The sequence below is a fragment of the Chenopodium quinoa genome, unplaced genomic scaffold (genome assembly GCF_001683475.1).
Source record: "Chenopodium quinoa cultivar QQ74 unplaced genomic scaffold, ASM168347v1, whole genome shotgun sequence".
Lineage (NCBI taxonomy): Eukaryota > Viridiplantae > Streptophyta > Magnoliopsida > Caryophyllales > Amaranthaceae > Chenopodium > Chenopodium quinoa.
The window spans coordinates 2,354,442-2,366,956 of record NW_018742630.1 but is presented as its reverse complement, the minus strand read 5'-3'; the positions used below and the strand labels follow the sequence as shown (position 1 = coordinate 2,366,956).

General features: G+C 34.5%; 2 protein-coding genes across 2 annotated transcripts; one reads left to right on the top strand and one right to left on the bottom strand.

The window, feature by feature from the left end:
• The first annotated feature begins 688 nt into the window (after positions 1–688).
• On the top strand, positions 689–3,292 carry LOC110721837 (cytochrome P450 71D8-like). Its single transcript, XM_021901038.1, has 3 exons — positions 689–1,311; positions 1,933–2,263; positions 2,503–3,292. The coding sequence occupies exons 1-3, from the start codon at positions 767–769 to the stop codon at positions 3,127–3,129; spliced, it is 1,503 nt and encodes a 500-aa protein (XP_021756730.1). The 5' UTR covers positions 689–766; the 3' UTR covers positions 3,130–3,292.
• A 3,474-nt stretch (positions 3,293–6,766) lies between these two features.
• On the bottom strand, positions 6,767–10,483 carry LOC110721770. Its single transcript, XM_021900959.1, has 4 exons — positions 10,427–10,483; positions 7,648–7,881; positions 7,347–7,418; positions 6,767–7,236 (listed from the first exon to the last, which is right to left on the bottom strand). Exons 1-4 carry the CDS (start codon positions 10,481–10,483, stop codon positions 6,982–6,984), a joined length of 618 nt encoding a protein of 205 aa, XP_021756651.1. The 3' UTR covers positions 6,767–6,981.
• Between the last annotated feature and the right edge of the window lie 2,032 nt (positions 10,484–12,515).

The window sequence follows — 12,515 nt, the reverse complement described above, 5'->3', positions numbered from 1 at the left end:
TTTTATAGAAAAAGCAGAAAAAAGATGGTCATCATTAAGACATTAATTTACTACTAATAATTTAGTTCCCACGTTCAACGCTACTCTCCTTTGCTGATGTTGTGAGGTATCAGTTCATTTATTTCACCTAACATTCACTAAAGGACTGAAATTATGTTGTTAATAATTTGTTAATTGAAGCTGAATTTAATTTACTGATTAATTTCGTATACTTGTATTATTGAAGCGGATTTAAGTTAAAGATGGGTTTGCATTATTGATCAACTTACGTTCAATCAAACAATGAATCTAGTAATTAAAGAAACTATGGCAATCACAACTATAAATATATAGGACGGCAAGCAAGTCATAAACTTATATGGCAAAAACTAACCCTTTTCAACATGGGGTTAGTGATAAAGTCTAAATAAATTGGCGTTAAAGGCAATCATAATTCTAAACGTTTTTTATTTACTTGCACTAGTTCGTTCCCAAACTAACATATCATCACTATCTAAATATAGTCAATTAAAGTTCACAATATATTTAATTTGCGTATAATTAAGCAAAACTACTATAGCTAGTGAGACTATAGTCTATGTCCCTATATAACGAAAAGTCAAGACTTACTTCCATATATCCATATATATATATATATATATATATATATATATATATATATATATATATATATATATATACTATTGCCACTAACTCATAAAAATCATACAATTACACTCTAATTATTCCAAACAATTAAGTTAATTCAAGTAATTAAGAGCTCAAAATGGAGGCACTTTGGGTATTGTCAATACTCTTCATATTTTCATACTTTATACTTCACTTTTTTACTAAAACACAAAAAAATCTACCACCAGGGCCTCCAAAGTTACCTTTAATAGGCAACCTCCATCAAATTGCATCAAAAACCACCCTCCCTCACCACCGCCTCGCCGAGCTAGCAAGTGTGCACGGCCCTATCATGCACCTCCGCCTAGGAGAAGTGCCTACGGTGATCATTTCCTCGGCGGAGATGGCGAAAAAAGTGATGAAAACTCATGATTCTTTGCTTTGTAATAGGCCAACAATGTTATTGACAGAAGTAGCGCTCTATAACTCTAGTGACATTGCTTTTTGCCCCTATGGGGACTACTGGCGCCAAGTTCGTAAGATCGCCACCCTCGAACTCCTTACCAACCGCCGTGTTCAGTTGTTTCGGCCCATAAGAGAGCAGGAAGTTGTGGAGTTTGTCAAGTCTTTAGCTTCTCAAGCTGGCTCCGTGGTTAACATTAGTAGCCTGATTTTTTCCCTCTTGTTTGACATCACTTTAAGGTATGTACATTTTTTTGAGCTGAGTACGTTTGGTAATTTTTTTATTTTTTTATTTTTGAAATATATTTGGCTTCTGGGGTCAACGGTAAAAAAATATACAAATTTTTATATGTGGTTGGCCACACGGTTATTATGGGGGTTACTTTATTAATGTTATAGGAGTCGGGTTACTTAGTCAATATCACTAGGTTACTTTGTCGGTGTTATAAGGGTTACTCATTCAATGTTATAGGGTTACTCGATTCTTTAATAAGTCATCACATGGTGTGGCCAGCCGCAAACAAAACACGCTATAAAAATAGCCTGTCTTGTATGTGGCTGGCCCCACCATATGACCACTTATGAAATAACAAAGTAATCCATATAACACTGACCAAGTGACCCCTGAAATACTAACTGAGTAACTCGTATAATACTAACTGAGTAACCATATAACATTGACGAAGTAACCCCTTTAGCATTGACTAAGTAACTCCTATTACACTAATAAAGTAACCCTATGATGGCTAGCCTTATTAGCTTCTATCCTTGTAGCTTGATTATTTTATCTTTTTTTCGTTCAATAGAATATTTCAATTCATAAATTTGCCGATTTCTCATAAGTACGTTGTGTAACAACAGATTAGGAATGAACAAGAAAGGCAAAGATGGAGACGCGTTTAAAACACTTGTAGGAGATGTGACAGCGATTACCTCTGGCTTGTCATTTGGAGACCTATATCCATCATTGAGATTTATAAGTACCATTAGTGGACTAAAAGGGCAACTTCAAAGGATAGTCAAGAGAATTGACAATTTAATGGATCCTATAATTGAAGAGCATATGTCTAACAAAAAACAAGGTATTGAAGACGAAGATGTGATTGATGCTCTTCTAAAATTTCACAAGGACAACGTACGTCTTAACACCGATTTTTCTCTCACTACCAACAACATCAAGGCCATAGTTTTTGTGAGTTCAACTTAATTTATTGATTGCTTGCTTACATCAATTATTGTTTGGAATTTTAATGATTATTTGTGATTCTTTTTTCTCTACATATATACAGTTATTAAAAGGGTAAAGATCAAATTTGTATATCTAGTATAGATTAAGATCAAATTCTTACAAACTATGCAAGATTTATGAGAGATAGTTCTCAAAATATATGTATTAAGATTAATTACATTGTTATAAAATTATGCATGTAGGAGTTATTTGTTGCTGGGAGCGAAACAACTTCAACAGTAATCGAATGGGCAATCTCTGAATTGTTAAGGAACCCTGGAGTTATGAAAAAGACACAAGATGAGGTGAGACAAATTTTAAAAGGAACTGAGACATTAATTAATGAGGAAAGTCTAGACAAGCTAAAATACTTGAAGCTTGTAATCAAAGAAACTTTAAGGCTTCATCCTCCTTCCCCTCTTTTGGTTCCAAGAGAGTCCATAGCAAGATGTGAAATTGATGGTTATGAAATATCTTCAAAAACTCGAATTTTCATTAATGCATGGGCTATTGGAAGAAGTCCAAAATATTGGACAAACCCTGAAAAATTTAATCCCGAAAGATTTGAAGAATCTTCAGTTGATTTTAAGGGAATGCATTTTGAGCTAATTCCATTTGGCTCAGGAAGAAGGATTTGCCCGGGAATGGGACTAGGTATTGCCACAATCGAGCTCGTGCTAGCCATGTTGCTTTACCATTTTGATTGGAAGTTACCTAATGGGACTGGACCTCAAGAATTGGACATGGATGAGACTTTTGGCTTAGTAGGGAGGAGGAAGAATGACTTGCAAGTAATTCCTTTGCTATACACTTTCTCAGGTTTCAAATGATATGATGGTCTTTTCGTTGCTATATAAATAAACCATCTTGGCTTTATGAGCAATGGAAATAGTCTAATACAACGTATTTTCTTTCAAATAAGTGATTTGTGGTCAATTTTTATTACTTGTAATATTTACATGTATGTTTAATTATTAAGGGTCTTTTGTTTTATATTATCTTATCTTATTTAATTTTGTCTTATTCAGACAAAATACACTAGTAGAAAAACATAAATTCGCCACCGGTTTAAAATCCCCCTATCACACCAGTTTTGAACCGGTCTAGATTTGAGGGATGCGAAAAAAGCAAAACATTCGCACTAGTTCAAAACCAGTGGCAATTCTTACTTTTCACACCGGTTAACCAGTGCGAATTAATATTTTAACTAGTGCTAAAACACTTTGCCATGGTTTTTTTTTTGTTATTAATAAGTTTTGGCACCGGTTATATATATATATATATATATATATTGCAATAATAATAATATTATTATAATAGAATATTACTAATAATAATAATAATAATAAAAAACCTATACATCCTCCATTAATTCTACCATAATAATAATAATAATAATAATAATTAATAACAACAATACATAGATATTAATAATCCCAAATACAATACAATAAAGTGTCATATTTACGAACAATACTAATTAATAATGTAGTTAAAAAGTTAACAAAATATAAATTCAAATAGAAATGACATTTACAAATTAAAGGTGATGAAAGACACCAACATGTCTCGAACTTCATTAAGTTTCTTGCTTGTCAAGGGTTCTTCCTTTAATTTTGTACCTTGCAAAACTTGGAATAAACAAAAATTATGTTAGAATTAATTACTTAGGTTATACATGTATAAATACATTTTTAAAAAAATTAAATACCAAACATGATTTATTATACGTGGCTCACATATATAGAATGTTTCTATTATTTGTAAGTATAAACAAGCAAGTAATAGTCAAATTCATGCATTTACAAGTTCACTTAGGCAAAAATGGCCTAAAATGGCATGTAATAACTACTAACGTATCCAAACTTGTTATTTTCACTCTAAATCTCAATCTAATGACTTATACTAAGCTTATATACCATGTTTATATTGTTAATAACCATATATAAACAAGCAACTAGGAATCAAGTTCATGCTTTTACAAGTTCACTTGGGCAAAAATGGCCTAAATGGAATGTAATAGCTACTAACGTTCCCAAAGTTGTTATTTTCTTTATTAATTTCAATCCAACGAGTTATACTAAGCTTATATACCAAGTTTGTATTGTTGGTAACTATAAATAAGCAATTAGAAGTCAAATTAATGTATTTACTAGTTTAGTTGGGGAAAAATGGCCCAAATAAGGCCTATATGAATTCTACTTTGCCTATTTTCTACATTTCTTATCAAATGAACTCATTCTTTCTCATAACATATCAATATTATATAGTTTTAGGCGGCTAAGTCATGAAATCACATGAAAAGAACATTTTACTAAGTTTTAGGACGGATTTTCATCCAAAATGGCCCAAATAAGGCCTATATGACTTCTACTTCGCCTATTTTCTACATTTCTTATCAAATGAACTCATTCTTTCTCATAACATGTCAATATTACATATTTTTAGGCGGCTAAGGCTTGAAATCACATGAAAAGAGCATTTTACCAAGTTTTAGGATGCATTTTCATCCAAAATGGCCCAAATAAGGTCTATATGAATTCTACTATGCCTATTTTCTACATTTCTTATCAAATAAACCCATTCTTTCTCATAACATGTCAATATTACTTAGTTTTAAGTGTCTAAGGCTTGAAATCACATGAAAAGAGCATTTTACTAAGTTTACGACGCATTTTCATCAAAAAATGGCCCAAATAAGGCCTATATGACTTTTTCTTTGCCCATTTTCTACATTTCTTATCAAATGAACTCATTCTTTCTCATAACACGTCATTATTACTTATTTTTAGGTAGCTAAGTCTTGAAATCATATGAAAAGAGCATTTTACTAAGTTTTAGAACGTATTTCATCCAAAATGGCCTAAATAAAGCCTATGACTTGTACTTTGCCTATTTTCTACATTTCTTATCAAATGAACTCAATCTTTCTCATACTATGTCAATATTACTTAGTTTTAGGTGGCTAACACTTGAAATCATATGAAAAGAGCAATTTACTAAGTTTTAGGACGCATTTTCATCCAAATTCAACCGTAGGGCCTATATGACTTATACTTTGCCATTTTCTACATTTCTTATCAAATGAACTAGTTCTTTCTCATAACATGTCAATATTACTTATTTTTAGGTGGCTAAGGCTTGAAATCACGTGAAAGGAGCATTTAACTAAGTCAATGGCATACCTCATCAAGCTATAGAGTGTCCGTACAACGACTTAGTATGTCAAACATGAATCTCACCACGTATAGGCCACAATCAACTCCGTTAACTTGTTGTGCGCACTAGAATAGGAACAAAGTAAATGAATCAAACATGCATAGAAAATTAGTAACATCTTACGCAATGTTTATTAAGAAAATCACAATATTGTGTGGCATTACCATCGGTGATTTAATTTCCATGTAGGACCCTGAGGAGCACGACAATTTTGCTTCTTCATAACACTATAGGAAAGTAAGTTAAAATTTGATTAGTATGACTACTAAATGAGTTAGGTAATGATAACCAACACTAGGTAGCTATATTTACTTTTGTAGTATGGCCTTCACGAGCAACTTTTTTGGTTGATGCGTGCAATCGAGCTGAATCAAATAGGAAGATTGTGTTAGTGGAAACACAAATCACCATAAGGGTCCAATGCAAACTACATAAATTCACAATAGACAAACAAATCAATAATTAGGAGTCAACAAATGATCAGGGGAAACGATTGAACTTGACTTGGTTAGACGTACTCCTCATAACATGGGGTGAATATGAACTTGTCTCCCGCACGCACTGATTCCTTGATACACTGTTCAACATAATACATCACGTCAGGGTGGTTGGCTAAGATTCTAGTAGCGGAGGTCAGCTCGGGGCATAACCACCCAACTTGCCAAGGAGAATCAATGTCACTTAAGTGCTTCTGTAATGCTCTGCATGCATGATAATAGAAAATAATGGAAATATGAAGGATAATCACCACTAATATGAATAACATAATTTAAGTGGCATTGAAGTACCTCATGAATGTTTGAATGAGGGAAATGTTAAGCATTGAACCACTTAGAAATCCCTTCACATCTTCTTTGCTAATCCATGCAATTGCATCCTCATCATAGTGGAATGCCTTAGGTAGTGCAACGTCAATAGGATCGTCACTAGGCAACTGACTAACACGATTGTTTAGAAAAGTTAAATCCTTAGAGATCGATTGAAGGACAATGCCTCCAATAAGTGGAGTAGGTTGCATGGCTGAAGCTCTCGAAGAGTCTTCTTCGACGCTTGTTCACTCTTCGATCGTTGTTTACTCATCTTCTTTGTAGGTTGATCAATGCTTTTAGGCTTCTTCACCCTCCTTCTCTTTGAAGTTTGGCGTTTATTCAAAATCTGATAAAACAAGACACGTAATTGGTTAGAAAAGAAATCCATCTAACTCTAATAAGGAAGACAATCACGCAAAGAGTAAAGAGTAAACCCAAAGTACAGCGCGTGCAGCAGCTGCGAAGGCCGCAGCAGCCCAGGCAAAAGCTGCACAGGACGCAGCAACCAGCAACCAGGCAGTTGAGATGGGGACTTGGGAGTCTTGAGTGAGTGCAAATTTTTTTTTTTTGATTTTTTTTTTAGGTAAAGTGAGTTAGTGTAGATTGGTTATTCAACAGAAAATCTTAAAATCTTACCTCGTTGATCAACCTTACCTAAGCACGTGGCCATTGCACAAAGCTACCTTTTGCTTCCCAAAGTGTAGTAATCCCATCCTCCTCTATGGGCACCATTAATCGGATGTCATAGAACCCCACAATCCCAGAATTGATCCCGACCGAGTAATGTTGTGGCCTAAGCGATCGCAAATGGACCGTATCATAGGTCGGTTGTGCACTAGCATACGCCACCAAATGCAATTCTCCACTATTTGATAGCCCCGGGTGTAGAAGTGCACAACGGGTCTCTTCCTTCAACAATTTGGAATATCACTTATAAGAACCAAACGTATCACAAGGGGTCTTTTCCTACACAATTGATAATGTAACGAAATTCACTACACTAGGACCAAACAAATCACCTGTAAATCTGGAAATTCATGAGGTGTTGGATTATCAAGCTCCCTCGAGTCTACATGTGTAGGAGTACCAACCTGCAATAGTAAATCAATAATGCCACCTTAGATCTTACATAACTCAATATGCCAAAACTAATAGATTTGAAACTACCTCATGTATCTCATCTTCTCCATGTATCTCATCTTCTCTTTATCCTTGTGGGTGACTACATGAGTCGACCGGTATAGTCGAGGGGAATGACAAGCTTGGTAAGCTCATTTGCTTCGCCCAAGCATTGAATTCACCTACTATCTCGTTGCGTACCTGTTCCTTAATTGATGCCACCTTGGCATCCAAGTCAAGTGGTGAGTTAACACTTGCTCGAGATCTTCCTGATTTGGTGTATTCTGGACCCATCACCTTTTCCCATCCTAGCAATGTCCCTCCCGAACCTACTACGCGTCCTAGATGGTAGGGAATTCCCAAAGCCAAGGTGAAAGGATTTTTCTCTACAGTTGGGACGAGCTTGCCTTCAACCATTTGTTCAGTGTACTCAAGCTGTAGCAACAACAAAAAGCTAACATGAATATAATTAATGATTTTGTATAGTGATATTTATGCAAAAGCATCATAACGTTCACAAGTTCATAGTTAGCTTTAGAGGTGGGCATGGGTCGTGCCGGTCCGCGGGTGGCACAAGCACTGCACGAGCCCGCCATAGGCACAGCACGGCACGGTGGCCCAGCAGTGGGGCGTGGGCCGTGCAGTGAACAAAATTTTCATTAAATGGCACGAGCACGGCACGGTGGGCGGCACGGTCGTTTGGCCCGCAGGCCGGCCCGCGAGCACGGTCCGCAGGCATGTCACGCGGCCCGCCAGGCACGACTCGTGCATAACGGCTACTTTCAGCTTCCAACAGCCATAAACGGCTACTTTCAACTTCCTAATTCCTATAAATACTTCACTTCTTCCTCCATTTTTTTCCACAACTTATCTATTCTCAAATCTCTTATTCTCCAATTCTTTAATTCCTACTCTATTATAATCTCTATTTCTCAAAAAAAAAAAAAAAAAAAAAAAATCTCATATAATCTTTAATATTCTAATTCTCTCAATTATAAAAATTAAAATAAAATAAAATTATAAGTTCGGAAAATTAATTAGTGGAAAGCAATCGAAGCGTCGTTGTAAGATCTAACTCAACGTTATTTTAATTTATTATTATTATTATTATTGTTATTATTATTATTATTGTTATTATTGTTATTGTTATTGTTATTATTATTGTTATTATTGTTATTATTGTTATTGTTATTGTTATTATTATTATTATTATTATTATTATTATTATTATTATTATTATTATTATTATTATTATTGTTTTTGTTGTTGTTGTTGTTGTTGTTGTTGTTATATATTAATTTATTATTATTGTTATAATTATTGTTCTTGTCACTATTATTATTGTTACTGTTATTATTATTGTTGTTATTATTATTGTTATTGTTATTATTATTTATATTATTATTATTTATTATTGTAATTATTATTTGTATTATTGTTATTGTTGATATTATTATTGTTATTATTATTAATCATGGCATCAAAACCCGAACCCTTCTTCCTCGTCTAGGAAAGCCAAGTCAAAACATACTAGTACTAGTAGGGAATCACCAAATCCAAACACTTCAATGCCCAATCCGAACACTTCTACCCCCTTCTTCCATCCCCAAACCATGGGAGGATTCGAAAAATTTGACAATATGTCTCCTTGCACTATGCCTAGTTCGGGATTTCAACAAAACCAATCCTCACCTCATTTATACGGCTCACAACATGAATTTTCTTATCCTACTAGTCAAGGTAGCCAAACACATGCCGCCGGGTCAAGTGAACAATCCACCCAAATTCCAAATACCTAAATTCCAAAACACATTAGAATGGTGTACCGAAGAGGAACTTGTCAATACCAATCAAAAGAGTAATGTTTGGGGATATTTTCAAATAAGTAGAGATGGAACCAAAACCAAGTGTAAGACATGTAACAAAATTTACTCGGCTGAAACCAAGGGAGGGACGAGACACCTTAGTAGACATGTAAAAAAATGTGGTGGTCCATCTAGTGATCCAACTCAACCCAAAATTTCTCAATTCCATCCACATGGCTTCACTTACAATTATGAGAGAGATAGAGATGAACTTGGGAGAATGTTGTTACATGCCGAACAACCTTTTCTTTTTGCTGAAAATGATCCTTTTAACAATTACATTAATTGAGCACTACAACCCCAACACAAAAAAATCTCTAGAAAAACTGTCCGTTTGGCTACCATGAAATCTTTTCTAAAGTACAAATCGAAGTTATATGATGAATTAAGTAATCTTACTTGCAGAGTTTCTTTGACTGCTGATGCATGAGATAGTGGTTATGGATATCACTATTTGTGTGTGACTTGTCATTGGTTAGATACTGATTAGTTATTACAAAAACGCATTATCCATTTTAAAATGCTTGAATACCCCCACACCGGTCTTAATATTGTTCATCATTTAATGCAAGCTATTGATGCATATAATCTTAGGCCCAAAATCATGTCTATGACTTTTGATAATGCAACTTCTATGACATTTTGTGCAAAATTTAGTTAAAGCACAATTGACCGATGTAATATTAGATGGAGATGCACTTCATATTAGATGCATTTGTTATGTTCTTAACTTGTGTGTGAAGGATGGAACACAAGCAATTGGTCCATTTTATCACAAAATTAGAAATGCTATTATGTCTATTAACAACTCTAACATGAGATTTCAGGAATGGAAAGCTTTTTGCAGGCAACAGAGGATAAAGGCTATTAAAATATCAATGGATTGTGCAACTAGGTGGAACTCCACCTATGAAATGTTGAGTAGGGCAATCGAGTACAAGGCTCCATTAACAATCTTTTATAATAAAAAACTTCCAAAATTTGCTTTACTAGATGATGATTGGTCTAATTGTGAAAAATATATGCAATTTTTACAATTATTATATAGTATGTTACATTATTTTCTTTTGTTTATAATCCTTATGCTCATTCTTTTCTTAGCAATACATGTTTACTTGCACAACTTTTCGATGAACACCAATTACAACACGATTATGATGGATACCTTCCATCAATGGAGGAAAAATGACGTAAATATTACACTACTATTCCTATGATTTATATTTTTGCTTCTATATTAGATCCAAGGCAATAGTATGATGGCACATTTTTATTAATTGATATTTATTTTCAATGCATGAATTTTGAAGATGATGTTGAATCTTATAAAACTAATGTGACCAATCAATTTTTTGCCTTATATAGAGTTTAAGAAACTAAATATGGAACCGTGGATCAATTTGCTCCTTCTCAATCATCCAAAAATGTAAGTAAAAGGGCCAAAGGTTTATTTGCACAAGCTACTAACATGATGTCTAAGTTTTCACGTAGTGAATCATCATCTAGGAGAACACAAAGCGATGTTTCGGAGTGGCAAATGTACTTAAGTTACGACTTCATGAAAGGCACGGATGACAAAGAGAAGTACGACCTCGACATCCTTGATTGGTGGAAAACACAAAGCACGAAACATCTAATTTTGGCGGCAATGGCTCGTGATATTTTTGCTATTCAAGTCTCCTCCGTTGCCTCCGAAAGAGATTTTAGTGCGTCGGGAAGGGTTTTAGACGATAGAAGAACAAGACTAAAACCGGAAACACTTGAAATGTGTGTTTGTTTCAAGGATTGGTTGGATGCCGAAACTCGCTGCCAAGATCGTACTTATGCAGAAAACGACGACGATGAAAGAACGTCGGGTTCTACTAATTCTCAATCAATTCAATTGTCCGATGAACTTGAACAACAAGAAGAAGAAGACGAAGACGAAGAAGAACAAGAAGAATAATTAGATTATTACATACTATTAATTATAGCTAATTTTTGTATTATTGAACCCCGTATAATAAAATAAGCTATAAAGTTAAGTTATTCATCAATTATTGTACGATTTTTATCATTATAAATTATTGTATTATCGATTTATCGTATCGGCGTATAATAAAATTAAATAAGTTATTCATCAATTTTTGTGTTAACGGCCTTATCGCACTCGTAATTTTTTTAATTATATGCATTGTTTCTTTTTGCTAAATAATAACAAATATGTATAATAATAAAAAAATTAAATTAATTATAATAAATTAATAATAAAAATAACATAATAATAAAGAGTAAAAAAACTATAATAATAAAAAGAACAATAATAATATAATAATACAAAAACATAAACATAAATTAATAAAATTATTTAAATATACTCATTTTAAAAGTTGTTCAAAAAAAATATATCAATTAATAAAAAAAAAATTAATTCGGGGTGGCCCGCTTCCCGAAACAGCACGGCACGCTAGGCACGTGGGTTGTGCCGTGGGCTGGGGTGTGCCAAATGGTGGCCCGGCCCGCAAAGTTGCAGGCACGACACGACCCGGCACAAGCCACCACCAGGCACGGCCCGCGGTGGCCCAGCATGGCACGGTGCCCCAGCATGGCACGGTGCCCACCTTTAGTTAGCTTACAAGTGAATCTGCCACTTTTTTGGTTTCCGGAGCCTTGATGACCCATTTTTCGGTTTCCTTGTCAAACGCATGTCGAGAACAAAAGAAATCGCCAGCACGACTTACCAACGTAGTGATCGTGGAGTTGGAGGGTTCTTGAGATGACCCTACATTCAATTTGGGGTATAATCCCTCCTCGATTCACGTTTCCTTACATTCATCATATGTCCTACACCCCATACGATGGTTGTACAGCCTCTGCAATGCATTTTTTGAATTTTGCTCCCGCAGTTCCTACATAATAAGAAATGTTAGTATCATTACTTCAAATAAACTGAATATATTAACAAACTGTTATTAGATTGTTCCCAAACTTACAATTGCTTCTGGCGTACATTTTGGAAGCATGAAAGCTTCCCAATCCTTCTTCATGACGCTTGGCCATATTTGCCATGGGAATTTGTCTTCAACGACCTCTTCATCATTTCCACCTCCATCATCCTTTCCCTTGCGACCTTTCTTCTTCTTTGGTTTTCTCACAACTTTCTTAGTTATCCATCTACGAACTAAGTTGGTCTTGAAGCCTCTGAATTGTTCCACTAGTGAAGAT

What these genes read in the sequence shown, in the direction of transcription:
- LOC110721837 (XM_021901038.1), top strand. Translation starts at nt 767, where the DNA reads ATGGAGGCACTTTGGGTATTGTCAATACTCTTCATATTTTCATACTTT. An exon ending in TTGTTTGACATCACTTTAAG is followed by an intron (nt 1,312 to 1,932) that starts GTATGTACATTT and finishes GTGTAACAACAG; the next exon opens with ATTAGGAATGAACAAGAAAG. An exon ending in ACATCAAGGCCATAGTTTTT is followed by an intron (nt 2,264 to 2,502) that starts GTGAGTTCAACT and finishes TTATGCATGTAG; the next exon opens with GAGTTATTTGTTGCTGGGAG.
- LOC110721770 (XM_021900959.1), bottom strand. Translation starts at nt 10,483, where the DNA reads ATGGAAGGTATCCATCATAATCGTGTTGTAATTGGTGTTCATCGAAAA. An exon ending in TGGCATCAATTAAGGAACAG is followed by an intron (nt 7,419 to 7,647) that starts GTACGCAACGAG and finishes TTACTATTGCAG; the next exon opens with GTTGGTACTCCTACACATGT. An exon ending in ATGAATTTCCAGATTTACAG is followed by an intron (nt 7,237 to 7,346) that starts GTGATTTGTTTG and finishes AAATTGTTGAAG; the next exon opens with GAAGAGACCCGTTGTGCACT.